We start from the raw sequence: 27,477 nt of genomic DNA, 5'->3' as shown, positions 1-27,477 counted from the left end.
GTGATTTCAATGAGCTGTGGCAGGCAGCTGAAAAATCACGGATTGAAAGACTCATCTTGCTCGGGAAAAGTTCCTGGGCTGGTTTATTTTCTCCTGGAAGCTGCCAAAACTCAGCCTTAATTTATGGATTAATGATCACCTGCACTGAACTGGCTGCTAATAGACAAAGTAATATCATTTCCAAATGAATCAGTGCCACCCAAGCTGCTTTGTGGAGCGAGAGAAAAGCCTGATTTGCTTTCCCTCAATCATATCACAGGAGCTATTCTGAGGAGCCCAGAATTCCCGAGGTTTTCTGGGTAAATATCCTGCTTTTTCTCTGGCATTTTGAAACAATGCAGGCTCTTGAAAAGCTCCATTCAGGTTATTCTTAGCTCGGAGCGTTCCATGTGCCATTCAGCAGGAGCTGGGGCTAAAATTCCCTTTTTTTAGTGCCTCCCATGAAAACTGGTGACACCATCAGCTGTCAGTGATTCCTCTTTGACACTCAGCTGAGCTGGGCTTGGGACAGCAGATCCAGGGATTTCTACACGAGGAGGGATTTGTTGCTGCTCACAGAAACCTGAGCAAAGCACGGTGCAGGTGATGGCAGAGAGAATCCCAAAATCATGGAATGGCTTGGGATGGACGGGGCCTTAAATCCCATCCCATCCCACCACTGCCGTGGGGCTGCTTCCCTTCAAATTTCTTATCTGTTGAGATGAAAAATTTTTAGATTAATTGCTGCCTTCAGACACAAAATCAGTCTCAGGAAGCCCCTCTCCCTTCTGCTTCAAATTATCGTCTTTAATTGTCACCTTGGGCTTTGTCCTGTGCACGGTGACACCTCTGGGGTGGCCTCAGCTGCTCCATGTCCAGCAGCCACTTCAGGTTTTAGGGCTGGTTTTGTGTTTTAAACTGGTCTGTGCTGGGAAAAAGAAATATTTTTGCCTGCAAAGGGAGGTCACAGCATTGGAGGAGGGGGCTGAGGATCCAGGGTCTCATGGGACAGCTGGAGAGAGGGGATTGTCCCCCTCTGTGCTGTCCTTGGGAGACTCCACCTGGGAAATTCCAGCTCTGGAATTCTCAGCACAAGAAAGCTGTGGATTTCCTGGAGTGATCCAGAGGAGGCCACAGAGCTGTTCCAGGGCTGGAGTCCCTCTGGAGCCAGGCTGGGAGGGCTGGGAATGTTCCCCTGGAGAGGAGAAGGCTCCAGGGAGAGCTCAGAGCCCTGGCAGGGCCTGGAGGGGCTCCAGGAGAGCTGGAGAGGGACTGGGGACAAGGGATAGAGGGACAGGAGCCAGGGAATGGCTCCCAGTGCCAGAGGGCAGGGATGGATGGGAGATTGGGAATTGGGAATTCCTGGCTGGGCTGGAATTGCCAGAGCAGCTGGGGCTGCCCCTGGATCCCTGGCAGTGTCCAAGGCCAGGCTGGGCACTGGGACACCCTGGGACAGTGGGAGGTGTCCCTGCCATGGCAGGGCTGGCACTGGGTGGGGTTTAAGATCCAATCCAAACCATTCCATGATTTCATCAAATGCAGAACAGCCAAATCCCCCCATTCTGATCCCACTGAGTGCAGGGGAATTGAACACGCTCAGAACCACAGCAGTGACAATAAATCTCGGACATCTCTGCACCTCTCAGATATTCCTGGCTCTCCATCCCATCCCTCCAGCATCCAATGAAATCCTGTGGACAGCACAGGACTGAAACAGCTTCGACTCCAGGCTCTGATTTTCATTACTTTGGATTTATCCTGGATTCCTCTGGATTTACAATTTCTCTAATTTCTCCCGAGTTACGCCAGGTGAAGTTCAGCTGAAGAACTTCTGTGGGGTGAAGTTTTATTAAATAAGCCAAGTTTTGGTTTAGAGTCACCTCCACCTCAGGCCCTGTCCTTAATGAGCTCCTGCATTAATCACTTTTCACATCTAATCCCGCCCTTGATGCTTGTGATCAAATTCCTCAAGGAAAAGAGGGAATCCTTGTTATTTTCCAGGCTTGATTATTTGGGAAATTACTCCAGAAAAGACAATTTCCTCCCCATGGCTTGTGTGAGGTGGGAATAATTCCTTCTTTTGGCAAAACTGCTCCAGGACCACCCATCCTGGGCTCAGGCAATGAGAGTTTGACATTCCCCAAGTGCAGGAACATCAGTTTTTTTGAAGATGAGGCTCAACACGAACTGAGACTCTGCTGGCTCCAACAGGAAAGTTATTCCAAGGAAAAATGGGAGCAGGATCAATTCCCCCACACTCTTGCCATGGATGAAGGTGGGTGAGGGTCAGGGGTTGCTCCCAACTCCCAACCCCACCTCCCATGGAAAGGCTTCTCCTGCCAGGAAACCAGAGCTGCTCATGAGGGACAAACCTCAATTCAGGATCTTTCTTTTTTCCCTGGAAAAATTTATGGGAGTGTAAATTAAAGCCTTCCAACTCATATTTTTTTGGATACCTTCTGAGCAGACCATAATTCCTGGTGGAGCTGCTTTCAAGGGTTGGGGACAGCAGTGGGAAACCACAGGTCTGCTGTCCAGTCAGCAATTCCAAAAAAGCTGGAGGCAACTCCTTGGAATAAAACCCTGAGGAGGGGAATGATGGGAAATATGGAAGAGCAAATAAAATTCCTCGCTGATCCCAGCCACGCTCAGCATTTTAATTTTGTGTCCGTTTTCTCCCTGATTTCAGGGCCTCAGACACAAATTATTAAGGCTAACCCACCCTAATCTAACCTGAAGTCTCCAAATGTTCCAACATTTCCTGTGGAATGTTTTCCAAAGCTGAAATTCCCGATTAGACAGAAATCCAAGCTCAGTTTGGCTCTTTGGTGCGAGGTTCAGAAAGCATTTCAGTCACATCCTGTGCTGATCCTGGACACGGAGCCTTTAGGAGAGGTAAAATCTGGGATTTCCATCCTCCCCCAGCATTCCCAAGTGCATTTCTTGGGATTGACCCCTGGTGTTACAGCCACAAGGAGAGGGAGAGACACGAGTGACTGATCCCTGAGGGACGAGCCCCAAAACCAAAACAGATTCCCAACAAATTCCACAAAATAGAAACAACTTTTCCATGGATTCTACCTAAAGGCTTAGAGACCTTCCCACAAAAGGATTTCAACACAACCCCTTGGATATTTCCATTTGGAACAATTAAATCCGAAAGGAAACGTTTTGGTTGGAATCAATGAAGGAATTGACGTTTGGGTCGATGCAAGAAAAGGTCAAATCAATCCCTGGAATCAACGCCAGAGCAGAGAAAGGTCGGGGCTTTCCCATGAAACATTTTGTGGAATAAAAATTCTAAAGTTGCAACAGCACAGGGAAGACAAGGAACTATTGGAGGGATTCCAGAGGTGATGGAGCTGCTCCATGGAGCCAGGCTGGGAGAGCTGGGAATGTTCTCCTGGAGAGGAGAAAGCTCCAGGGAGAGCTCAGAGCCCCTGTCAGGGCCTGGAGGGGCTCCAGGAGAGCTGGAGAGGGACTGGGGACAAGACATGGAGGGATGGGACCCAGGGAATGGCTTTTAGGTAGAAAAGGGGAGATTTGGGTGGGATGTTGGGAAAGAATTCCTGGCTGGAGTGACTAAGACAAAGGGAGAATGGCTTTAAGCTGGAAGAGGGTAGATTTAGATGGGATATCAGGAAGGAATTCCTGGCTGGGAGGGAGGTGAGGGGCTGGGCTGGAATTGCCAGAGCAGCTGTGGCTGCCCCTGGATCCCTGGCAGTGCCCAAGGCCAGGTTGGACATTGGGGCTTGGATCACCCTGGGATCATGGAGGCTGTCCCTGCTCATGTCAGGGACAGGAATGAGATGGACTTCCAGGCTCTTCCCACCCAAACCACTCCAGGATTCCCTGAAAGAGCCCCACATTCCAGAGCTGAGCGCAGCCAGGCCAGGGGGTGCTGCTGGGGCTCACCAGTTTTGTTGGAGAGGCGGAAGGACACCATTTTATCCGGGATGCTGCAGACATTCCGCACCGAGGCGATGCAGCTGTAGTTGGCATAGTCCTGAGGTCGTAGATTCTTCAGCTTCAGGATCTTGGTTTCTCCCTGGAAAAGGAAGAGGGAACTTTAGGAAGGGGCAGAGGGAAAATGGGTACGGATCTGGGATTTCCATCCTCCTCCAGCATTCCCAAGTGTGTCTCTTGGCATCGACCCCTGATGTTACATCCCCAAGTGTCACTGTCATGTTTTCTGAAACATCCTGTGGTCTTGTCCACAAGGGTCCCAGGATGAGGGAAGAGACGAGAAAGTTGACTCCATGTATCAGAAGGTTTGATTTATTATTATATGATAGATAATATATTAAAACTATACTAAAAGAATAGAGGAAAGGATTTCACTACAAGGCTAAGCTAAGAATAGAAAAGGAATGAATAACAAAGTCTTGTCTCAGACCGAGACTGGCCGGACAGGTGATCTGGGATTGGCCCGTAATTGGAAACAGCCTGATGAGGCCAATCCCAGATTTCCCCTGTTGCATCCCACAGCAGCAGATCAGAATTGTTTACAGTTTGTTCCTGAGGCCTCTCAGTTTCTCAGGAGGGGAAAAATCCTAAGGAAAGGATTTTTCATAAAACATGTCGGTGACAACATCCCTTGGCCAGGATTTCTTCTCCTGGGAAGCTGAGGAGCCTCAGAGAAAAAGGAAGGAATATTATCTCATGGACTTCTCCCTGTTTTGCTGCTTTGGTCTGGAGATGGATTATCCAACATGTGAATTGTTCTGACTTGATGACCAATCCCAGTCCAGCTGTGTCAGACTCTGGAAGAGGTCACGGGTTTTTCATTATTATCTTTTAGCCTTCTGTCCGAACCCTTTCTCTCTTCTTTAGTCTAGATTTAGTATAGTATAATATAATAGAATATAAGAGAATAGAATATAATATAATATAAGATAAGATAATAGATAGATATAAGATAATATAATAGTAATATAATATAATATAATATACGATAATAGAATCATAGAATATAATATAATATAATATAATATCAATCTATATAATCTACTAATATAATATAATATCTCATCTACTATAATATCAATATAATATACTCTCATATATATAATCTAATATACTATACTCTAATACCATCAAATTATTAATTAACCCTTCTAAGAACATGGAGTCAGATTCATCATCACCTCCCTGCCATGAAATACCCTGAAAACACCACACACAAGGCACAACCCGACTGATCCAGGAGGGATGACCCTAAAAAACGGAGTAACATCACAGGAAATTCCACAAAAATGGAAACAGCTTTTCCAGGGATTCTACCCAAAGGCCTCGAGATCCTCCCCCAAAGGATTTGCAAAGGGTTCAGGGAATATCAACACTGGAAAGTCAGAGGGAAATTGGTTTGATGGACTTGAACCCCAAGTCGCAAATTTTTCAGGATAATTTATTATAAGGTACAATTTCCAAGAAGAAAAAAATCCCAAGGTACAAAATTCCTCCTGTTTTCCTTTGAAAATGGGGAGCTGATGGATTTTCTTTTTAGCCAGGGAGAAGGGATGGAGCAGGGAGATGAACAGGAGATGGAATGTGGAATTCCTTCAAAAATGGGAAGCAGAAAATAGGGAAATGGGAAATGTGAGATTCCCCCTGCAAAGTTCCAAAAGAAAAATGTGGGAAATGTTCATTATCTGGTGTCCCAATAAATCCAAACAACTTTAATATTGGAACAGCCTTAGGAAGACATGGAATTATTTTTAACAATACCAGTGGATAAACTGCCTGGGAATGTCTAGGAAAAATAAGGAAATTTGAGAAAATGAATGCACAGAACTGGGAAAAAAATAAATCCATATAAAAAATGCAGCTGAGCAGGAAGAAAAGAAACAGTCCTTGAAATCTTGGAGAGATTTTGGGAATATTGGGATTTAAATGGCTGCTATGTACAACCAATCCCATGGAGATGATGGGATTAAAATGAAGCCCAATGCAAGGCTAAGCCTTCGAAAAGCTGCTCCTAAAGATCAAATTCCTGCTTTAGGAGGTTTCTCTGGAATTGGGAAGGGCCTGGGAAGGCACAGCCTTTAGGAAGACGTGGATGTAGATAAACTGCTCAGGAATGTCTAGGAAAAATCAGGAAATATGAGAATAATAAAAGCATCATAATAAAAACTCTTTTGAGGGGTAAAAAAACCCAAGAAGTTTTGTTTCCCTTTCCATTCCATTTCACTTCCAGATTAAAATCCACCTTCAGGGCCCTCAAGAAAAAAATGAATGTACAGAGCTGGGAAAAAAAGAAATCCATCAAAAAAAAAAAATACAGCTGAGCAGGAAAGAAAAGAAACAGTCCTTGAAATTGTGGAGAGATTTTGGGAATATTGGGATTTAAATGGCTCTATGGACAACCAATCCCATGGAAGTGATGGGATTAAAATTAAGCCCTGGATAGGCTGCTCCTAAGGATCCAAGTCCTGCTTTAGGAGGTTTTTCTGGAATAGGGAATGGTCTGATCCAGGCTGCCAAAGGCATTGAGTTCTGGAAGCTCAGGGCAGCTTCATCCCAGCATTCCCTCCTTAGCTCCAGGTTGAATTTGGGCTGAACTCCCAATGGAATTCTGGATCCTGTCCCCAGCTCGCAGAGATTTATAAAAAATGCACATATTTTCCTCATTGGTTGGGATAATTAGTCTAATTATGTCTAATTGCATAATTATCGTAAATACAGCAAATTTAATCTCGTGCTCAGGCTGAGCAATTCCAATGAGCGACGAGGAGGATGAGAACTCTCAGGGAAAAAAATCTCCATCCAGATTTGGGATTTGGGAAGTTCCTTTTCCCAACACTTTTGTGGATGAGGATGGGCAGGTTTGCTCTGTTTCTGTCCCCACGGGTGCTGGAACAAGTGGCTGATGTTTCCTGACGGAGTGGGAAAATCCGATCATATTTAAGGAATTTGTTTGGATTGGCCCAGTTTTCCAAGTGTCTCCAGTGATTTAATTGCTGACTGGATTTTGGGATCGTCCCAGAGCATGGGCAAAAAGGGAAAGAGGGGGGGGGGATTCGGCCCCTCTGCCCCACTCAGGTGAGACCCCACCTGCAGAGCTGCCCCAGCTCTGGGGACAGAGCAGGATGTGGAGCTGCTGGAGAGATCCAGAGGAATCCATGGATCTGCTCCAAGGGCTGGAGCCAGGCTGGGAGAGCTGGGAATGTTCCCCTGGAGAGGAGAAGGCTCCAGGGAGAGCTCAGAGCCCCTGGCAGGGCTGGAGGGGCTCCAGGAGAGCTGGAGAGGGACTGGGGACAAGGGATGGAGGGACAGGAGCCAGGGAATGGCTCCCAGTGCCAGAGGGCAGGGATGGATGGGAGATTGGGAACTGGGAATTCCTGGCTGGGCTGGAATTCCCAGAGCAGCTGTGGCTGCCCCTTGATCCCTGGCAGTGCCCAAGGCCGGGTTGGATGGGGTTGGAGCAGCCTGGGATTCCTGGGTTGGAAAGGGATGAGCTTTATGGTCCCTTCCCACCCAAAGCATTCCAGGATTCTGTGTTTTCCAGAATAATAAAAGCATCATAATAAAAACTCTTTTTTTGGGCTAAAAAACCCAGGAAATTGTGTTTTCCTTTCCATTCCATTTCACTTCCAGGTTAAAATCCACCTTGAGAGCCCTCAAAAAAAAAAAAAAAATTTCCCTCTCAAAATTCCCGAGCCTTGATCCTCTGAAGCCAAATCCCCTCTGTCCCTCTTCCCATCAGCTCTCCCTATCTGCATCCCTGCCATGAAATGAACTAATTAAGCAGAAGATGCTGATGACTCTTGAACCTTTAATTACATCTTTTCCTCTCATAAACACAGAGCAGATCTTGCCTGCACGGATCCAGGCCACGCTAATTCCAGCTGCCCTCCAATAACCAGAGAAAGGTTATGGATAAGATTGGAATATCACCAGGACAATCTGATTTATTCATTAATTAAACCCACGCCGAGATTTTAGGAAGGGTGATCTTAATAACCTAACAAAAAGAATCCAATTTCATGTGACACATTTTAGTAGATGAATCCTTAGATTTTAGGGGAGGCAATCCTCGGCATTTCCATAATGAAATATAAAATTAAAAAATCCACTTTCCCTTTTTAATTAAAACATTTCAAACCTCCAGTTTACACTCGAGTCCGAGCAAAGCCCCAGATTTGCTAAACTGGGTCCGTTCGTGTTAAATTAAAAATAATCTCATTACATTTAGGACACCAAGAACTTGGCTCTGTGATTTAATTCCCATCTCTGCAAGGTTCCGGGCTCCACATTTCTCCGGAAAACACGGAGCTGTTGGAGCAATATAAAGCTGTCAAGTACAATAAAAAGCCACAAATGAAGGTGCTCTCAAATCATTAACTGAAAATTATTTATGAAAGTCGCAGTTGCTTTCTGCTCTGAACACCAAATTACCAGGCAGTTTTCACCTCTCTGTTCCCTTGTTATTCCTTGAGATTTTCCAAACCAATTTTCCCCCTCTTTTTTTCCATTTTCTTTTCTTTTTTTTTTTTTTTTTTTTTTTTTTTTTTGTTTCTTCAAATGCCATCCCGCACTTTGGGCCACAGACAATGAGATTTGCCACCTTTTTCATCCTGCCTCGGTGCAAATGTGTACATGATAAATTAATCTCAGCTTATCCGACAGAGCCAGGATTCCTTCAGGGCTGGGAATGGGAGCAGCAACACTTTGGAAAAGGTTTCATTTCCTTTTTTGACACCTCATCTTTAAGTGGGGGAATTGTGAAATGAAACCTTGTATTTAAAGATAAAAGAGGCAGAAAAAAAAGGAGTATAAAAACCCACACGGGGATCTCCCATGGAGTCGGGAATCATGGAGTTTTTAAGGCTGGAAAAGCCCCCCAAGATCATTGACTCCAACCATCAACCTCCACCATGTTCTCCATGAATCCATGTCCTCAAGTGCCACATCCACACGGTTTTTGAACATTTCCAGGGATGGAGACTCCACCCCTCTTCTGGGCAGCCTGTATTTCTTCCATAAAGAAATTTATCCAAAAATTTAATCTACATTAAGAAATTGTTGAGGCTGTAATTTAGGCCGAGCATGGAATCACTGAGTTGGATTGGGAAGGATGAGGAAATGGGAATCAGAAGTTTGGGCTTGCAGGATCCAATAAAAATCACTTTAAAAGGCCTCCTGTAGCTATCACTCCCTCATCAATTAATAATTCACATTTTTACAAAAAATCTAAATATATTTTATACCAGCAAATCTATTAACATCGCCCAGGACCCTTTGGGTGGGGCATCATCATCTGGAGGCCATCCCCAATCCCCACCCCACAAACCCAGAGGGCAGATGTGGGAACTCAGGACATCCCTCTGGGAGTCTGGAGTTTCCTGGGACCCTTGCCAGGGGGCTCAGAGACCCTGGCACACAGCCCAGAACACCAGCGGGTTCGAGTGCGGGCCATGGAACAGCTTGGCACCTTTGCATGAGGAGATGGAGGCCACGGCAGTTTAGATAATATAAAAATAAAGTACTCACAGGGTGTAAATGTAGGTTTTAGGATTTTTGGTATAGGGGTTTCTGGGGACAAGATGGAGGGATTTGGGCGTGTCCAGCCTTTCTTCTTCTTCTTCTCTACCTCCATCCTGTCTGGTGATGTTGGCACTTTTAGATTGGTCTAGAGTAGAAACTCACTGTCTAGCGTGGATGATAGGTATTGGAGAATGACTGTAAATATTGTACAGGTAGTTTGTAGTATATAAAGATAACACCGCCCTGGGGGAGGGGGAGTGCCTCTGACTGTCCTGATCTCGGCTGGACAGGGAGAAAGGATTTTATAGATAAGATGTAATAAACAACCTTGAGACTGAAAAATGAAGAGCCCTGACTCCTTCTTCAAGCACCGGGCTGGGAAAAGAAACTTTTGAACTTTTTCGGGGTCACTCTGACCAGCTAGAGAGAGAGAGACCCCGGCAACTGGCAAAGGCGGGCCGAAGAAAAGGTGCCTAAGCGTGTGTGGGGACAGAGACAAACAGCCGGACTCCACAGGCAGATCCCATTCCAAAACCTCAAGATGGAAAAAAACTTCCCATTTTTTAGGCCTACCTGGGTAAAGAAGGGCTCGTAGATCTCCACTCCCTTGTCGGAGCCCTGCAGCAGCACCTCCTGGCCGCGGCGCCAGCTGTAGCGCACGGGCGGGTTGGAGTTGGCCACGCACCTGAGGAACACGGTCTTCTCATAATAAAACTGCTCCTTGGCTTCCCCGATGCTCTGGTGGACCGTGACTATGGGATCATCCAAATCTGGGGAAAAAACAGGCAGGGAAAACCAAGTTTAAGCCAGGCTTTAGTGGACTCAACGATGGCGCGGCGCCGGGAATTTCCCGCGACGCCTCACGGCTAGTCAAGGGTAAAACAGAGACAAAACAGCCCGAAAAACCTCAGATTTCAGGAATTTTGCAGCAAAAGTCAGGTTTAGGATTTATTTCCTTCTCCCCAACTGGATCTCCTTCAAAACTCACATTTCTAGGCAGAACAACCCAGCCAATCTCATGCAAATGTCAATCATATTTCTATTATAGTGCGATGATTGCCGCGGTTTCGTCTGGTTCGCAGCTTTACTCCTTGTTTCTTCTAACTCTTTTCCACAAAATTATAAAGCTTTGGCAATAAATAGACAGCCTGATTTGCATCCAAATGGCAGGATCCAGGAGTCCATGGATCATGTGCACGCAGCTGTTTGCTTTTAAAGCTGCAATTTAAGGCAGCAATTTAATGCAGATTCCCTGCTTTTAGTTACAGGCATTTAACTTCCAGCAGGTAAATTCATCCCGGGCTTTGGAACACATTTCTCTTGATTAAAATACAGATATCGCATAATTACTCCCACTGTAGCAGCTCCAAGAAAATGAGATGCCCACAACGAGGAATTGGCTTCCACAAGGAATAAAAACACAATAGCCCTTGGAATATGAGGATACCAAAGTAATTAATTTGGGCTTTATCCCACCAGGAAAAAAAAAAGAAAGATTCCTGGTCTGCTGGTTTTTCTGAGCTTTGTCTGGAGGAACAGTTCTATTGATGAAGGAAATAAATGGATCAAGGAAAAAATAAGGAAAGGAAGGAATGTTTTTCCCAAGTACTGGTTAAAAACACACAACTTCCAAATGACCACTCTCAAAGCCAGGAATTCCTTCCCAATATTCCATCAATCTCGGCTCCCTGCCAGTGGGAAATTATGTTCTCTTCTCCTGTCTTTCCATCCCTGGAAACCAACAGTTTCAGTGGGAATAACCTTGAAGTCCATCCCATTCCACCCCTGCCATGGCAGGGACACCTCCCACTGTCCCAGGGTGTCCCAGTGTCCAGCCTGGCCTTGGGCACTGCCAGGGATCCAGGGGCAGCCACAGCTGCTCTGGCAATTCCAGCCCAGCCAGGAATTCCCAATTCCCAATCTCCCATCCATCCCTGCCCTCTGGCACTGGGAGCCATTCCCTGGCTCCTGTCCCTCTGTCCTTGTCCCCAGTCCCTCTCCAGCTCTCCTGGAGCCCCTTTAGGTACCCTCAGCTCTCCTTGGAGCCTTCTCCTCTCCAGGGGAGCATTCCCAGCTCTCCCAGCCTGGCTCCAGAGGGGCTCCAGCCCTTGGAGCATCTCTGTGATCTCCTCTCCAACAATTCCATGTTTTTCTTGTGCTGGAATCCTGGACTCAGCATTCCAGGTGCACCCTCCAAGCACACAGGAGCACAACATTCCATGTGCAATTCAGCCTTGGCTGCAACCATTCCAGAACTGTCTCAGCACTGCTTGTTCCTTAAAATTCCTTAAAACCCTTTGGATAGGGGTTAATCATTCCTTTATCCCAGAATTTAACCCAATTTTTTCCAAGTCTGGTGTGAGTATTTATCAAATGTGGGTTCATCAGGTTAATCTGAGGTCAAATTTCAGTGAAATGGAGAACGAGGCTCTCAAATCTTCCCGTGACCAAAATGAACCTGTCAAAGGCACCCTCAAATCCCTCTGCAATCGTGGAGAATCCTGGAATTGTTGAGGTTGGGAAAGCCCCCTGAGATCACCAAATCCAACCATCAACCACCACCACATTCACCACTAAGCCATGGCCTCATGAGCCGCATCCACAACTGGCTGAACTTTTCCAGTGGTGCTGACTCTACCCTTTCCCTGAGCAGCCTCTTCCAATGCTTGACAATCCATGGAATTTTTAAGGAAGAACTTTGTTAACAAAATAAATACATCAGAAAACATAAAAATTCAATTTTGAAAAGCAATTTCCAGAAAAAAAGGCCAACCCTAAAGACTAAAAATTCATCTTGAGACTAAGAATTCATCTTGAGCTGCTCCATTTCTATTTACATAAGAAAACTGAAGCTGGAGAGCCTCTTGATTAATTGGAAACAAAAACTCTTCCAAGATTCCCAACAATTCCAGCAGTGATACCTCATAATGGGGCACGGGTTTTAAATAAATGTTACCTTCGTCCCCCCTTCCAAAATATTTCATTTAGGATCACAGAAGAAAATTATGGATCTGCTGCTCCAAATTAGGATGGCATTTCCTAATGAGGTTTCAGTTTTGTTCGAAAGGTTATGTGAAATCACAGCAGCGCTTGAAAAGGGTTGAGAGTGCTCAGAAATTCTGGTTTCTCCTCACGAGGTTGAAAGCAAAAAAGGAGAAAATTACCTTGCTGCAATTTTTAGGGTCAAACTCCTGAGTTTTGGTGGAGAACAGAACGTTTCCCACATCGATTCCCAGGTTAAAGCACATCCCTGGATGGCAAACAAGGAGCCACGAGCTCCATCACCAAGTCCAGGGATGCTCTTCCAGTCTCTGACCCTCGGATGAAGGTGAATCCTTGGATAAAAGACCAGAGAAGTCCAAATCTGGGCTCAGCTTCATTTTCATGGAGTTACTCAAGACAAGGCAGAGGAAATCCCTCAAAACCTGGAACCAGGACTGAAACCACGCCCATCCCTGGCTGCAAGAGAGCTGTTTCCAGGGAAAATTCCTTCTCACCCAACCCATCCCTGTGAGACAAATTCCTGAGTGCCCTGTCCAGCTCCCAACATGGATAAACTGGAACAATGCAGGGAAGGCCACCAAGGTGACTGGAGGCCATCCAGATCCAGAGGGAGCTGGGTTTGGCCAACCTGGAGATGGTTGGATGAAGGGAAAATCCAATTTCTGTCTTCAAATTCCAGCCAGGGACTCCTGGAGAAGACGAAGACAAAGGAGAAGCCGGGATGAAGAGCAGATGGAATTTCTGTCTTCAACCTGCTACCAGAAAGTTCTAGAGGAGGTGAAAAGCTCTTCTTGGAGGTGCAGAGGAAAGGACCCTGAGGTCTAGGCTGCACCAAGAGAAATTTCTCCTGGATATAAGGAAAACAAATTCCGTGTGCAATCAGACAAGTGTCCAGAGGGACCATGGGATACCTGGAGACATCCAAAGCTTGGCTGGAGAGAGTCCTGAGGAATCTGACCTTGAAGGTGGCCCTGGCTTGAGCAGGGGCTTGGACAAGAGGCCATTTTAGACAAAGGATTCCAAATCACTCCATGATTCCAGGAGCTCTGATGTCATCACCTGCTTGTCCAATCTGCGCTCTTGGAACAGGTCCATGCTGGATCATGGAAACAGGGAATGGTTTGGGATGGAAGGGACCTTAAATCCCGTCCCATTCCAGACCCTTCCATGGGCAGGGACACTTCCCACCGTCCCAGGCTGCTCCAAGCCCTGTCCAACCTGGCCTGGGACAGTTCCAGGGATCCAGGGGTGGCCACAGCTGCTCTGGGAATTCCATCCCAGCCCCTGCCCACCCTCCCAGCCAGGAATTCCCAATTCCCATCCATCCTTGCCTTCTGGCACTGGGAGCCATTCCCTGTATCCTGTCCCTCCATCCCTTGTCCCCAGTCCCTCTCCAGCTAATCCCTTCCAAGCAAGCACTGAACTATGGCAAGGACGGATTTTGACAGGAAAATCGGGAAAGCTCCAAGAAATCCAAGTTGGGAATGCAACAGCAGCAAAGCCTCTGCCAAAGCATTTCATAATGGTCAATTAATGGAAAATTCCCACTGCAGAACCTGATGGATTTTTTTTTTCCCAACGTCAGTGCTGGAAAGATCCCGACAGCTGCAGCAAAGCCGAAGTAGAAGCACTACCAGGAGAGTGAAGAATGCTCCCAATTTTTGGGAGATTTCCCTGAACATTCCCAGTGTTGGGAATGTGTGACTGGGTGATTACATAAGGCTGGGCTTTGCTCGGGCCATGTGAGGGTTGGAAAAGAGAAAAAGCAGGAAAAATATGGTGTTTGGACAAAGGATTCTGCAGGGATACTGCAGGGAAACTCCAAAATTCCCTGCCTTTAGCCAGGTAGTTCAAAGCCACCTGATCCTGGTGCTCATGGAAGTTCTCCAGAATTCTGGCTTCAGTTCTGATTGAATCGGGACTAATTGATATTCAGTTTTCTAAACAGATTTTAAACCCCCTCTTTTTAAAGCTGGGGGTGGCTGGGGGTGGTGGTTCTTTCCCAACAGCACGGGAATATCCAGGGGCTTGGAAGGCTGGGAGGGAAGGGCTTGGAATGGTCACCCAGAGCAGCCCCTGGATCCCTGGCAGTGCCCAAGGCCAGGCTGGACAGGGCTTGGAGCAGCCTGGGACAGTGGGAGGTGTCCCTGCCATGGCAGGGTGGCACTGGATGGGATTTAAGGTCCCTTCCATCCCAAACCATTCCAGACACAATAATTTAAAATACTACACAAAAACAAACCTATAAAGATTTATCATTGGGAAGCTCAACAAGATGAATCTCTTCACTGTTTTACAAGAAAAGGAAAAAAATATCCCAAAATTTTCAATTTGGGTTGATGAAATTATGAGGAGCCACCAGATTAATCAATCTTTAAATCAAGCTGAAGTCATGGGTGCTACTGTGCAGTTAAAGTCTCTTAATCAACCTGAAAATAATTAGGGAAAGATGTTTCCCACAGAGGTTTGTGCCACCATCAGGTTCAATTTCTCAGTCTTTAAACTCTGAATTGAACCAAGCACTCCCCAAAACCCAAAAGGGCCAGGCTTGGTAAACACTGGCTTGGAAGAATTCCCCTCACACATCCCTGAGCTCTTGAACAAATGGAAAACTCAACCTAAGCTGATCAAAATGGGTCTAATCCAAATTCCCTGGGAGCTGCATCATCGTGGTGGAGTGGAGGTGCACAGAAGTGTGGCAGGCGCTGTTCAAATCCTCCTTGTGCAGAATTCCAAAGGCATGGAGCTGCCTGGCAGAGGGAAACAGGGATCACGATCCCCGCAGCCCTGACCTGAGCCCCGGCAGAGTCACAAAGCGGAACAGCTTGGCAGGATCCAGGCTGGATTTGCTGGATCATCTCCTCCCAGCTGCTGGGCCTGCAGTTTGCTGATTTCATTTGTTAATTAGCTGCCTTTGTCTTCAGATGTTGGGAGCAGGCGGGATAAGAATAAAACACATCTGGGGAAGGGATGGGAGCGGCTTCATCCCGGCGGGCAGAGCGGAGACAGCGGTGACGCATCGCTGAGCTGAGTTCTTCAGCTCCTGAGTTATCCCTAAATGTGAAAGTCCTGGCTTTTCCGTGTTATTTTTCCTCTGGGAGTTATCCAGCTCCTAAGCTATCCTTAAATGTGGAAGTCCCCTGTTTTCCAAGCTATTTTCCCTCCCTGACCCAGCACAAGCTTTCAACCATGGAATCATTGAGGGTGGAAAAGAATTTAGGATCATCGAGTCCAAGCTGTGCCCGATGCCCACCTTGTTCCCAGCCCAGAGCTCTGAGTGCCAGGGCCAACACTGCCCCATGTCCCCAGGTGCCACATCCACAGGGATTTAAATCCCTCCAGGCATGGGGACTCCACCCTGTACCTGTGCCAGGGCTGGGGAACCCTTTCAGGGAAGAAATGTTCCCAAATATCCAATCTAAACCTCACAGAATCCCTGGGCTGGAAAAGAGCTCCAAGATCAGAGTCCCAGCTGTGCCCAGTGCCCACCTTGTCCCCAGCCCAGAGCTCTCAGTGCCACCTCCAGGTGACACCTGCAGGGATGGGCACTGCAACCCTCCCTGGGCAGTGCCAAGGCCTGAGCCCCCTTTCCATGGGGAAATTCCTGCTGTGCCCACCCTGAGCTGCCCTGGCCCAGCCTGAGGCCGTTCCCTCTGCTCCTGTCCCTGTTCCCTGGAGCACAGCCCGACCCCCCCGGCTGTCCCCTCCTGGCAGGAGCTGGGCAGAGCCACAAGGGCCCCCTGAGCCTCCTCTGCTCCAGGCTGAGCCCCTTCCCAGCTCCTCAGGAATTCTCCAGCCCCTTCCCAGCTCCCTCAGGAATTCTCCAGCCCCTTCCCAGCTCCCTCAGCCTCTCCTGGTGCTCCTGACCCTTCCCAGCTCCCTCAGCTGCTCCTCATCAGATTTATTCTCAATAATTCACACAATTCCAGAAGGGTTTGGGATAGAAGGAAGGAATTTAGAGCCCATCCAGTGCCACCCCTGCCATGGGCACGGACACCTTCCTCTAAGCCAGTGTGCTCCAAACTCCATCCAACCTGGCCTGGAACACTTCCAGGGATGAAGCAGGCACAGCTTCTCTATCAAGGTCGCTTTGCAATGCTTTGTGTGGGATATAAACCTCAAAAACCCAATTAATCTCTCTACTTCCTGCATCCTACAGAAAGGAAAACGAGCTCTCCCACTCTCCACCCCTTCACGTGTCCATGTGGACACACAACAGCTCTAACCAAGCTGGAAGGACGGGAATCAAGTTATTCCCAGCTCCATGGGAGCTATTTTCCCCTCTCCAAGCTTTTCAAAGAGATTTATTCTGCATCTGCAGTGCTGCATGTGCAGAACAGCCCCGGCACTGAGAACAAGCAGCATTCCCAGCTGCTGGAAGGAAGCAAATGTTCCCTCCCTGTTCCCACGACGGAGAGCATGACCCTGGGAGCCCCCTGAGGAGCTCCCATCGATTTCCAATGGAATTTCGGGAGGATCGGAGCCCTGCCAGGAGGCTGTTAACACACTCCAGCACCAAAGGACAAAGCAAATGACTTCAGTATCAACAATCCCCACACAGCTCCAGCCTGTGATGCTTTCCCGAGGTTTCAGGCTAAGACAGAATTCCAAAAGGAAATAATGAGCTCTAGGAGAGGGGATTTGATGGAGAAAATGTTTTCTTTCCTTTTTAATGAGGTTATAAATACACCTGGTTGGAAATATGAGCGCGTCCTGGTGGCACCAGGGGGATGGCACTGGGGGTGCAGCACTCCAGGAGGGTTTTCCTGCTCCAAGGACACCAAACAGAGACAATTCCCATCATTCCTGAGGCTGGATTAGCACTGGAATCCCCGGGGAGCAGGCAGGGGTTTAGCACCAACAGAACAAACAACATCCAATGCTCAACTTCCACAGGGATGGGAGGAGCCCTGAGGAGAAGGATTGGGAGTGTTGGGGGATCAGAGGCTGGACCTGACCTGGAATTGTGCCCTGGGCTGATCCCTGAGTGTGGGATTCTGCCCCTCTGCCCCGCTCAGGTGAGACCCCACCTGCAGAGCTGCCCCAGCCCTGGACCCAACAGCAGGAGGAGCTGGAGCTGCTGGAGAGATCCAGAGGAATCCATGGAGCTGCTCCGGGGTTAGAGCCCTTCTGGAGCCAGGCTGGGAGAGCTGGGAATGTTCCCCTGGAGAGGAGAAGGCTCCAGGCAGAGCTCAGAGCCCCTGGCAGGGCCTGGAGGGGCTCCAGGAGAGCTGGAGAGGGACTGGGGACAAGGACAGAGGGACAGGAGCCAGGGAATGGCTCCCAGTGCCAGAGGGCAGGGATGGATGGGAGATTGGGAACTGGGAATTCCTGGCTGGGCTGGAATTGCCAGAGCAGCTGGGGCTGCCCCTGGATCCCTGGCAGTGCCCAAGGCCAGGCTGGACACTGGGACACCCTGGGACAGTGGGAGGTGTCCCTGCCATGGAAGGGTCTGGAATGGGATGGGATTTATGGACACTTCCAACCCAAACCATTCCATGATTCTTTGGGCATCATCCCAGATGGAAAAGGATCCGTGGATCTTCCCAATCAATGGATTCTCCCAATCACCAGGAGTCAGAAACTCACACAGAGCGAGGCACATCCCTGAATTCCCAGCAGAGCCCCAGGCATGGCCTGAAACTCTGGAAAAGTCCTGGAATGATGGGAGTTTCTGGGATCACTGTGCAGGAAGGATTTCATTCACTCCCACACTCAGAATCAGTGACTGCAGCACAGGATCCTAACCTGATCTTGTGTTTTTAAGCAACATTAAGTAATTAAAAGGCAACAAAAAAGAATTAATTAAAGGGCAAGGAAAAAGAATGAATTAAAGGGCATAGAAAAATCCAATAGGAAACTCTTCCACGTTGTATAAAACTCAGGATCTGAGTTTGCTGGATAAGATGTAACAAGCACAAAACATTGAATTTCTCCAAAAAGAACCTTTAATAATTAAAATTTTTGAATAAAATTTTGAAATAAAAAAAATTAAAAATAAAAAATAAGTTTAAATTTATTTAGAATTAAATAAATTTCTTTAGATGTAGATTTAAAATAAAAAGAAAATATAATAATAAATAAATGATACGTATAATATATAGAATATTATTGGCTGTAAGCACTGCATAAGGGAAATCAGCACAGAAGAGCTCTTTTGGCTCCAGGGAATATAAATATAAGGAATAAAAATAGCTGGAAATGGAAGGAAACCCAGTTCAGTTTGGGGAAGAACCAGACTGATCTTTTTTTTTTTTAGAAAATGAAGCAGCTGAACAGAAAAACTTGGGCAGAGAGAGGATTCCTCAAAGCTCCCTGATCAGATGGTTTTTAGGGAAATAAAAAAAGCCATCAAAATGATTTTTAATAGAGCAGCAAAGGAAAAAAATCAACCCTAAAAAGCAGACAGAGCCGTGAGATAAAAGAGGTCAAACTAAACCTGTGGTGTGGTCAATTCCAAGATGAAATTCCGTGGAAAAATGCAATCAGGGCTGATTAAAAAATTCCAGATGATTATCATTAAATCAAGCACACTCGAATCAAGACATGGAGTCACTGGAAGCATTTTTAATCCCACTTCCCTCAGGCTGTTCCAGAGCTCACTTTGGATCCCCACCGAGCCGGAAAATCCAGATGGAGCAGGAGCACCCACCAAAAAAATGTGGAATAAACAAGATTGAATCCCGCTCTGGCACTGCAGGGATGGAGGTTTTTTAAAAGTAATTTTGGGTTATTAATTCCCTCTCCACCTGCATCATTTTTCCATAAACAAAGCAGGAAAAATGGATTTCCCCAGCCAGGAAAAGCAGGCCTTGATGCCAAAGGCCACCTGACGCTCTCGACGTGGAATAATTGTTACAAATTGGGAGTATTAACATCTCAAATCAGTAATTATCGCCTTCATAATCCCAAACCTAATTAGTGCTCGTTCCTCCACTTCTTAAATGACAGAAACTTAATTTTGTGGAATTAATGAACAACAAACTGGGTTAGGAAAGTCTGGTTTTAGAGCACATCCATCTCTACTTGGAGGAGTTTTTTTCCAGGGGCTCCTTAAAAGGTTTAAATAAATCCCTGTTAGAAGGGAAATTCGGAATTAATTGGATGTAAATAATGAGGAGGGGCTCCTGGAGAGACCCCGCTGCTCCCTCCCTGCCTTAGTCTGGGTTCTAAATGGCCTAAAAGGAGGACAAAAAATAATTGAATAGAGAAAAAAATAAATAGTTGATTATTTCTTCATTTATAATAAACAAGGGAGTGCAGAGCGAGTGCTGGAGATGATCCAAGGCTTCCAGCACTTATCCTGTGAGGAAAGCTTGGGAGAATTGGGATTATTTCCATGGAAAAGGCTCCAGGGAGAGTTCAGAGCCTCTGGCAGGGCCTGAAGTGGCTCCAGGAGAGCTGGAGAGGGACTGGGGACAAGGGATGGAGGGACAGGAGCCAGGGAATGGCTCCCAGTGCCAGAGGGCAGGGATGGATGGGAGATTGGGAATTGGGAATTCCTGGCTGGGCTGGAATTGCCAGAGCAGCTGTGGCTGCCCCTGGATCCCTGGAATTGTCCAAGGCCAGGCTGGACACTGGGGCTGGGGGCTGCCTGGGACAGTGGGAGGTGTCCCTGCCCATGGAAGTGTCTGGAATGGGATGGGATTTAAGGTCCCTTCCCACCCAAACCCTTCTGGAATTCTGGGAGCGAACCCAAAGCAAATTTCACAGCCTGGAGTCCAGAGGAGGCTCCAGGATGATCCAAGGGCTGGAGCAGCTCTGGTGGGAGAGCTGGGAATGTTCACCTGGAGAAGAGAAGGCTCCAGGGAGACCCCAGAGCCCCTTCCAGGACCTCTGTATTCCTCACCAGAATCCCAATCTTTCCTATTTTTCCTGCAATCCCAACCCTTCACAATTTCACTGAAATTCAAATATTTCCCATTTTTCACCTCAAACCTTTCACAATTTTCCCTGTGTTCCCAATCCTTCACATTTTTTCCCTTGCAATCCACATCCTTCAGACTTTTCTCTGCATTCCACATCCTTAACATTTTCACTCCAAGCCCAACCCTTCACATTTTTCCCTACAATCCAAATCCTCCACGTTTTTTCCCTGCTATCCAAATCCTTCACATTTTCTCCTGCAATTCCAATCCTTTTGTTTCTCATGGCAATCCCAATCTTTCCTGTTTTTCACCACAATCCAAATCCTTCACATTTTTCACTGAAATAAAAATCTGTCTCATTTTTCACCACAATCCACATCCATCACATTTTCCCTTCATTCCCAATCCTTCAGCTTTTTCCTTGTCATCTACATCCTTCAGATTTTCCCTGCAATCCAAATCCTTCATATTTTGTGCCACAGTCCCAATCCTTCACATCCTTCACCACAATCCCAATCCTTCATATTTTTGCCATAATCCCAACCCTTCACATTTTTCACTCCAATCCCAACCCTTCACATTTTTAACTCCAATCCCAACCCTTCACATTTTTCACGACAATCCCAATCCTTCACGTCCTTCACCACAATCCCAGTCTTTCACATCCTTCACTCCCATCCAAATCCTTCCCTTTTTTCACTCCAATCCAAATCCATCACATTTTTCACCACAATCCCAATCCTTCACATTTTTCACAACAATCCCAATCTTTCCCTTTTTTTCACTCCAATTCCACTCCTTCCCTTTTTTAACTACAATCCCAATCCTTCACTTTTTTCACTCCAATCCAAATCCATCACATTTTTCACCACAATCCCAATCCTTCACATTTTTCACCACGATCCCAACCTTCATATTTTCACTCCAATCCAAATCCTTCACTTTTTTTTTCCTTCCATCCCAATCCCTCACACTTTTCCCTGCAATTCCAGTCCTTCACATCCCTCACTACACTCCCAATCATCAACATTTTTCACTCCAATCCCAACCCTTCACATTTTTCACAATCCCAACCCTTCACATTTTTCACTACAGTCTCAATCCCAATCCTTCCCTTTTTTCAAAACAATCCCAATCCTTCACATCCTTCACCACAATCCCAATCCTTCACTTTTTTCACTCCGATCCAAATCCTTCACAGTTTTTTTCTGCCATCCCAGTTCCTCACAGTTTTCCCTGCAGCTCCAGTCCTTCCCATCCTTCCCCACAATCCCAATCATCCATATGATTTTTCCCTGCAATCCCAACCCTTCACATTCTTCCAACCGTCAAAAATCCGCCAACCCGCGGCATCCGCCATTGCAATCGGGATTCCCGAGGAGCCCAACATTTCTTGGGAACAAAAGGTATTTTAGGGCATTCCTAAAGGACCAAAGGCAGAATTCCAAGGATTTACTCACAGTACACGTCCACTCGGATGGATTTGATGGCCGGGGAGCCCAGGCCGTTCTCAGCCTTGCAGTAGTAGCGGCCTCCCTGGTGTCTCTGGATGTTGGAAATCCTCAGGGTTTCGTTGAAGACACTGGAATCTTGGAATCTGTCAGAGGCACTTCCTGCTGTTTTGGTCCACCTGATCTGAGCAAGCACCAAAATTCAGGATTACCTTTAGGTCTGGAAAATAGGCACAGGCTGAAACTCAGCACCAAAACCCAGGATAAATTTAGGTCTGGAAAATGGGCACAGTCTAAAATTCAGCACCAATATCCAGGATTACTTTAGGTCTGGAAAATGGGTAGAGTCTTAAAGTTGGCACCAAAACCCAGGATTACTTTAGGTCTGGAAAATAGGCACAGTTTAAACTTTGGCACTGAAATCCAGGCTAAATTTAGGCCTGGAAAATAGGCACAGTCTAAAACTTGTCTCCAAAACCCAGGATTACTTTAGGTCTGGAAAATGGGCACAGTCTAAAACTCGGCACCAATATCCAGGATTACTTTAGGTCTGGAAAATGGGTAGAGTCTTAAAGTTGGCACCAAAACCCAGGATTACCTTTAGGTCTGGAAAATGGGCACAGTCTAAAATTCAGCACCAAACCACAGGATTTGTGTGGGTGGCACTGGGATTTCACCTTGATGACTCAGGGAAATTCCCAAGGAACTCAACAGCTCACAGGAACAAACACTTCATCCAGGAGTCCCTGAGGAGCAGCATCTCATGGGATCATGGAATGGTTTGGGTTGGAGGAGTTTAGGGATCCTGTTCCAGGCCCTGCCATGGCAGGGACACCTCCCACTATCCCAGGTTGCTCCAAGCCTTGAACATTCCCAGAGATTTCTGATCTGTGGGATTTGAGGCTTCCTGTGCTGGGTCTGGGAGGAGAAATGAATTTATATTTCTTTTTTTTTTTTTCGATGTTTTTCTTATTTTTGGAATCCCAGAATCCCAGAATAGTTTGGGTGGGAAGGAACCTTAAATCCCATCCAATTCCAACCCAGGGACACTTTCCACCAGGCCAGGGAGCTCCAAGCCCCGGTTCTCCAGGAGAGCTGGAGAGGGACTGAGGACAAGGGATGGAGGGACAGGAGCCAGGGAATGGCTCCCAGTGCCAGAGGGCAGGGATGGATGGGAGATTGGGAACTGGGAATTCCTGGCTGGGCTGGAATTGCCAGAGCAGCTGGGGCTGCCCCTGGATCCCTGGCAGTGCCCAAGGCCAGGCTGGACACTGGGACACCCTGGGACAGTAGGAGGTGTTCCTGCCATGGCAGGGGTGGTTTGGAATAAGATGGTTTTAACATCCCTTTGAACCCATTCCAGGTTTCCATGGAAAGAACTGGGAATGGGGAGGTGATCCCAGTGCTCACCAGTGCTCCATGGTGAGCACTGCCCTGAATCCCCAGTCAGCTAAAAAATGCAGTTTTGTTCCATAAAACAGAAAATAATCCGAGTAGGAATCTCCCATTCCCTCCATCTAAAGCTTCTACAATTCCTTTGGATTGAAATCCAAGGAAAGGCCCCTCTGTGAGGGGTGTAACCTTGGGAAGATGAGGAATATCGAGCAAAGGTCTGGAGAAAAACCACAGACCTCATTAAAATAACAAAAATGTCCTCAGGGAAGCAAGGGATAAGCTCAGCAATGGTGCAGTGTCCCAGGAAAAATCATGGAATAACCATCAACAGATTTAAAACACCCAGGGGGGAGCGGGAATCGATCGTGGATCAATTCCCAGTGTAAAAGGCAAAGTTCAGGGAGAAACAAAATGGATCAGGAATCACTTTCTGTTTGCTCAGCCCCAAATGTTCATGCCAAACTTCTTCAACCCCTGTTGTTCCATTAAATCAGAGTCAGCACTTCCAAAGGATTTTTCTGGGAATGCTGGAAGCTTCAGGATGGACGCAGGGACTGGAAATCTCCTCCTCAGCACCAGGATCGGCTCCATTAAACCATTCCCAGGTTTGGGATTTCCACCACCCAACTGCCACTGATGCACCACCCTCAGAGTCCAAAGGGGCAAATCCCAATTTTTCCCTAAAAAACATTGAGCATTCCAAGTTTTCCCAGGAATTTGCCTCTCTGGACAGCCTCTGAGATCCCACTTTACCCCCAGCTGTGACCCCAACCCAGAGGTGATGCCTTCCCCCACTTTGGGAATGGGATCTTTGGAGGGTGGAGCTCTTTAGGGCTGCTCCAAACAGGACAGGGAGCCAGCAGCTCCCTGTTCCCAGAGGGATTTGTTTCCCTCAAGAGTAAAAAGGCATCACAATGTGTTTGTGTCATTAAATTCGAACTGCAGTCTAAACAGAGAGGGGAAAATGCCTAAAACGGATTTTTTTTCCACTTCAAATTCACTCCTCAGAGCAGAATCGTGGTTCAAAGTGACAAAGCCCTGGTGAAACCCAGGCAGTTCAAATTGTGACTTTTTTTCCCTCTAAAAACAGCAATTTCAGGTGTTGTTTCTGCTTTTCCTTCTCCCCATCTCCACTCATTTTACTCCCCTTGAAGTAGCAAAAAACAGGGCAGCAGCTTCACACAGCATTCCCAAAATGCTGACAGGGATGACAATGACTCAACTGAGCTCCACACGAGGAAATGTTTCTTCTCTAATCTTTCAGCAATAAAAATTTGACTCCCTTACCTGTCAGAGTCATTAGGGGAGGGATTTTGGGGCTGACACGAAGATTTGGGGCTGGGAAGTGTCAATAGGAAAGGAACCCAAATAAAAACCCCAAACAAAGAAAATGAAAAACAAAAAAAACCAAACGAGTTCTCTTTCAAAACCCCAAAGTGGTTTTCAGGAGATTCCTGTCCCTCATAATTTCACAGAATCGTGAAGGTTGGAAAAATCCTCCAAGATCATGAAGTCCAACATGGCACTGCCAGGGCCACCCCTGCCCCATGTCCCCAGGTGCCACATCCACAGGGATTTCAATCCCTCCAGGCATGGGGACTCCACCCTGTACCTGTGCCAGGGCTGGGGAACCCTTTCAGGGAAGAAATGTTCCCAAATATCCAATCTAAACCTCACAGAATCCCTGAGGCTGGAAAAGAGCTCCAAGATCAGAGTCCCAGCTGTGCCCAGTGCCCACCTTGTCCCCAGCCCAGAGCTCTCAGTGCCACCTCCAGGTGACACCTGCAGGGATGGGCACTGCAACCCTCCCTGGGCAGTGCCAAGGCCTGAGCCCCCTTTCCATGGGGAAATTCCTGCTGGGCCCACCCTGAGCTGCCCTGGCCCAGCCTGAGGCCGTTCCCTCTGCTCCTGTCCCTGTTCCCTGGAGCACAGCCCGACCCCCCCGGCTGTCCCCTCCTGGCAGGAGCTGGGCAGAGCCACAAGGGCCCCCTGAGCCTCCTCTGCTCCAGGCTGAGCCCCTGCCCAGCTCCTCAGGAATCTCCAGCCCTTCCAGCTCCTCAGGATTCTCCAGCCCTTCCAGCTCCTCAGGAATTCTCCAGCCCCTTCCCAGCTCCTCAGGAATTCTCCAGCCCCTTTCCCAGCTCCTCAGGAATTCTCCAGCCCCTTCCCAGCTCCTCAGGAATTCTCCAGCCCCTTCCCAGCTCCTCAGGAATTCTCCAGCCCCTTCCCAGCTCCCTCAGGGATTCTCCAGCCCCTTCCCAGCTCCCTCAGTCTCTCCAGCCCCTTCCCAGCTCTGGTCCCTTCCCTGGACACTCTCCAGCCCCTCCAGTCCTTGGGGTCACGAATGACCCCAACTGACCCCAAGATCTGAGGTGGGGCCTCACCAGTGCCAAGCTCAGTCTCCAGAGTTTCACCCATCCCTAATTTTTTTCTCCAGCAGGCCCACACAACATTCCCACCCTCCTCCAAGGCAGATTCCACAGGAAGCCAGGGTGGTTTTTGGGAAGCCTCTTCCGGACCTGACTAATCCCAGCTCAGTGGAGCTGCCCCAAGGCCGGGTTTAAGGGGCTCTGTTCCCTCCACGTCGTGCTCTGGAACATCCCCGAGGTTATTGATTCCCTACAGATCAAACTCAGCCTGCTTGGTTAAAGCTGTTCCCATTTTTAAAACTCCATAAAAAATAATCCAGAAAAATCATGCTGTCCTTCAGACAGTGCCAACAGCACAGGAAGAAACTCCAGGAAAATCCCTAATTATTGGGAGTTGATGCATCCCAGGGTATGTTCACATCAGAGATTGTTGGTATTTCCAGAATTCTGGTGAGACTGAAAATGAACTCCAGCCTCATTTCCAGGAAATTTTCTGAAATAAATCCCAAATCTCAAACATCCAAACCTGAAATTTGTCAGTAATCCAAACCCTAAATATCAATGAACCAAATCCTGAGTTTCCCAGTGATCTTAACACTAAATCTAAATGATCCAAACCCAAAATCTCCCAGAGATCCAAACCCTAAATCTCCCAATGATCTAAATCCTAAATCTCAAAGATCCAAACCTTACATCTCCCAGAGATCCAAACCCTAAATATCCCAGTGATCCAAACCCTAAATTTTCCAGTGACCAAAATCCTAAATCTCAAAGATCCAAAACTTAAATTTCCCACTGACCTAACCTTAAATCTCCCAGAGATCCAAACCTTAAATATACCAGTGATCCAAACCCTAAATCTCAAAGATCCAAACCTTAAATCTCCCAGTGACCTTACCTTAAATCTCAATTATCCAAACCCTAAATCTCCCAGAGATCCAAACCTTAAATCTCCCAGTGTTGTAATCCTAAATCTCCCAGAGATCCAAACCCTAAATCTCCCAGAGATCCAAACCTTAAATCTCCCAGTGACCTTACCCTAAATCTCAATTATCCAAACCCTAAATCTCCCTGTGATCCAAACCCTAAATCTCCCTGTGATCCAAACCCTAAATCTCAAAGATCCAAACCCTAGATCTCGAAGATCCAAACCCTAAATCTCAAAGATCCAAACCCTAGATCTCGAAGATCCAAACCTTAAATCTCAAAGATCCAAACCCTAAATCTCAAAAATCTAAACCTTAAATCTCCCTGTGATCTAAATCCTAAATCTTAAAGATCCAAACCCTAAATCTTCCAATGATGTAACCCTAAATCTCAAAGATCCAAACCCTAAATTTCCCAGTGATGTAACCCTAAATCTCAAAGATCCAAACCTTTAATCTCCCAGTGATCCAAACCTTAAAAGCCCCAGTGATCCAAACCCTAAATTTCCCAGTGATCCCAATCAGCGGGGCCATATTTTCCTCCCACAGGATCCCAATTCCTCCCAATGCTCTCTCTGATCCCAAAATGGGAGTGAGAGTCTGAGCTGCCACCCGGTTCAGCTGCGGTGACAAAGAAAGGAGCTGACATTTGATTTTGCTGGAAAAGTGAGAGAACTGGGGAGGGGGAGCAGAGAAAATGGGAAAAGGGTGGGAATCTCGACAAGAGGGATTTGGCAGCACAGCTTGGCCAGGAAGGAGCAGCAGCTGCTGAGAACGAGTCACAGATCCTGCAAAAACTCCCTGATTCCTTAAAAAAGTCAGATATTCCATATAAAATATTCCTAAGAAAATCAGGAATCAGAATAACTGGCTGAACAAGGGTTATTTGTTTGGGATTTTTCCTAAAAAAAAAAAAAAAAAAATCCCCTTTTCCTTTCAAATGACAAGGTCCTGATGGTCACAAAGTACTAAAAAATGTGATGACACAAAATCCTGGGGC

The 27,477-nt window shown here is 47.1% G+C and overlaps 1 protein-coding gene across 1 annotated transcript in view; it reads right to left on the bottom strand.

The window, feature by feature from the left end:
• The window catches only part of MDGA2 (MAM domain containing glycosylphosphatidylinositol anchor 2), a 209,427-nt gene that overhangs the window by 110,313 nt on the left and 71,637 nt on the right, over positions 1-27,477 (bottom strand). The window contains exons 3-5 of the mRNA XM_050975522.1: positions 21,797-21,971; positions 10,039-10,235; positions 3,895-4,027 (exon numbers count right to left, since the gene is read on the bottom strand). Of these exons, the coding sequence (XP_050831479.1) occupies positions 3,895-4,027; positions 10,039-10,235; positions 21,797-21,971 (505 nt within the window). The remainder of the gene's footprint in view (positions 1-3,894; positions 4,028-10,038; positions 10,236-21,796; positions 21,972-27,477) is intronic.

Source organism: Serinus canaria, chromosome 5 (assembly GCF_022539315.1).
Source record: "Serinus canaria isolate serCan28SL12 chromosome 5, serCan2020, whole genome shotgun sequence".
NCBI classification, from domain to species: domain Eukaryota; kingdom Metazoa; phylum Chordata; class Aves; order Passeriformes; family Fringillidae; genus Serinus; species Serinus canaria.
This window is presented reverse-complemented; position numbering and strand designations above follow the sequence as displayed.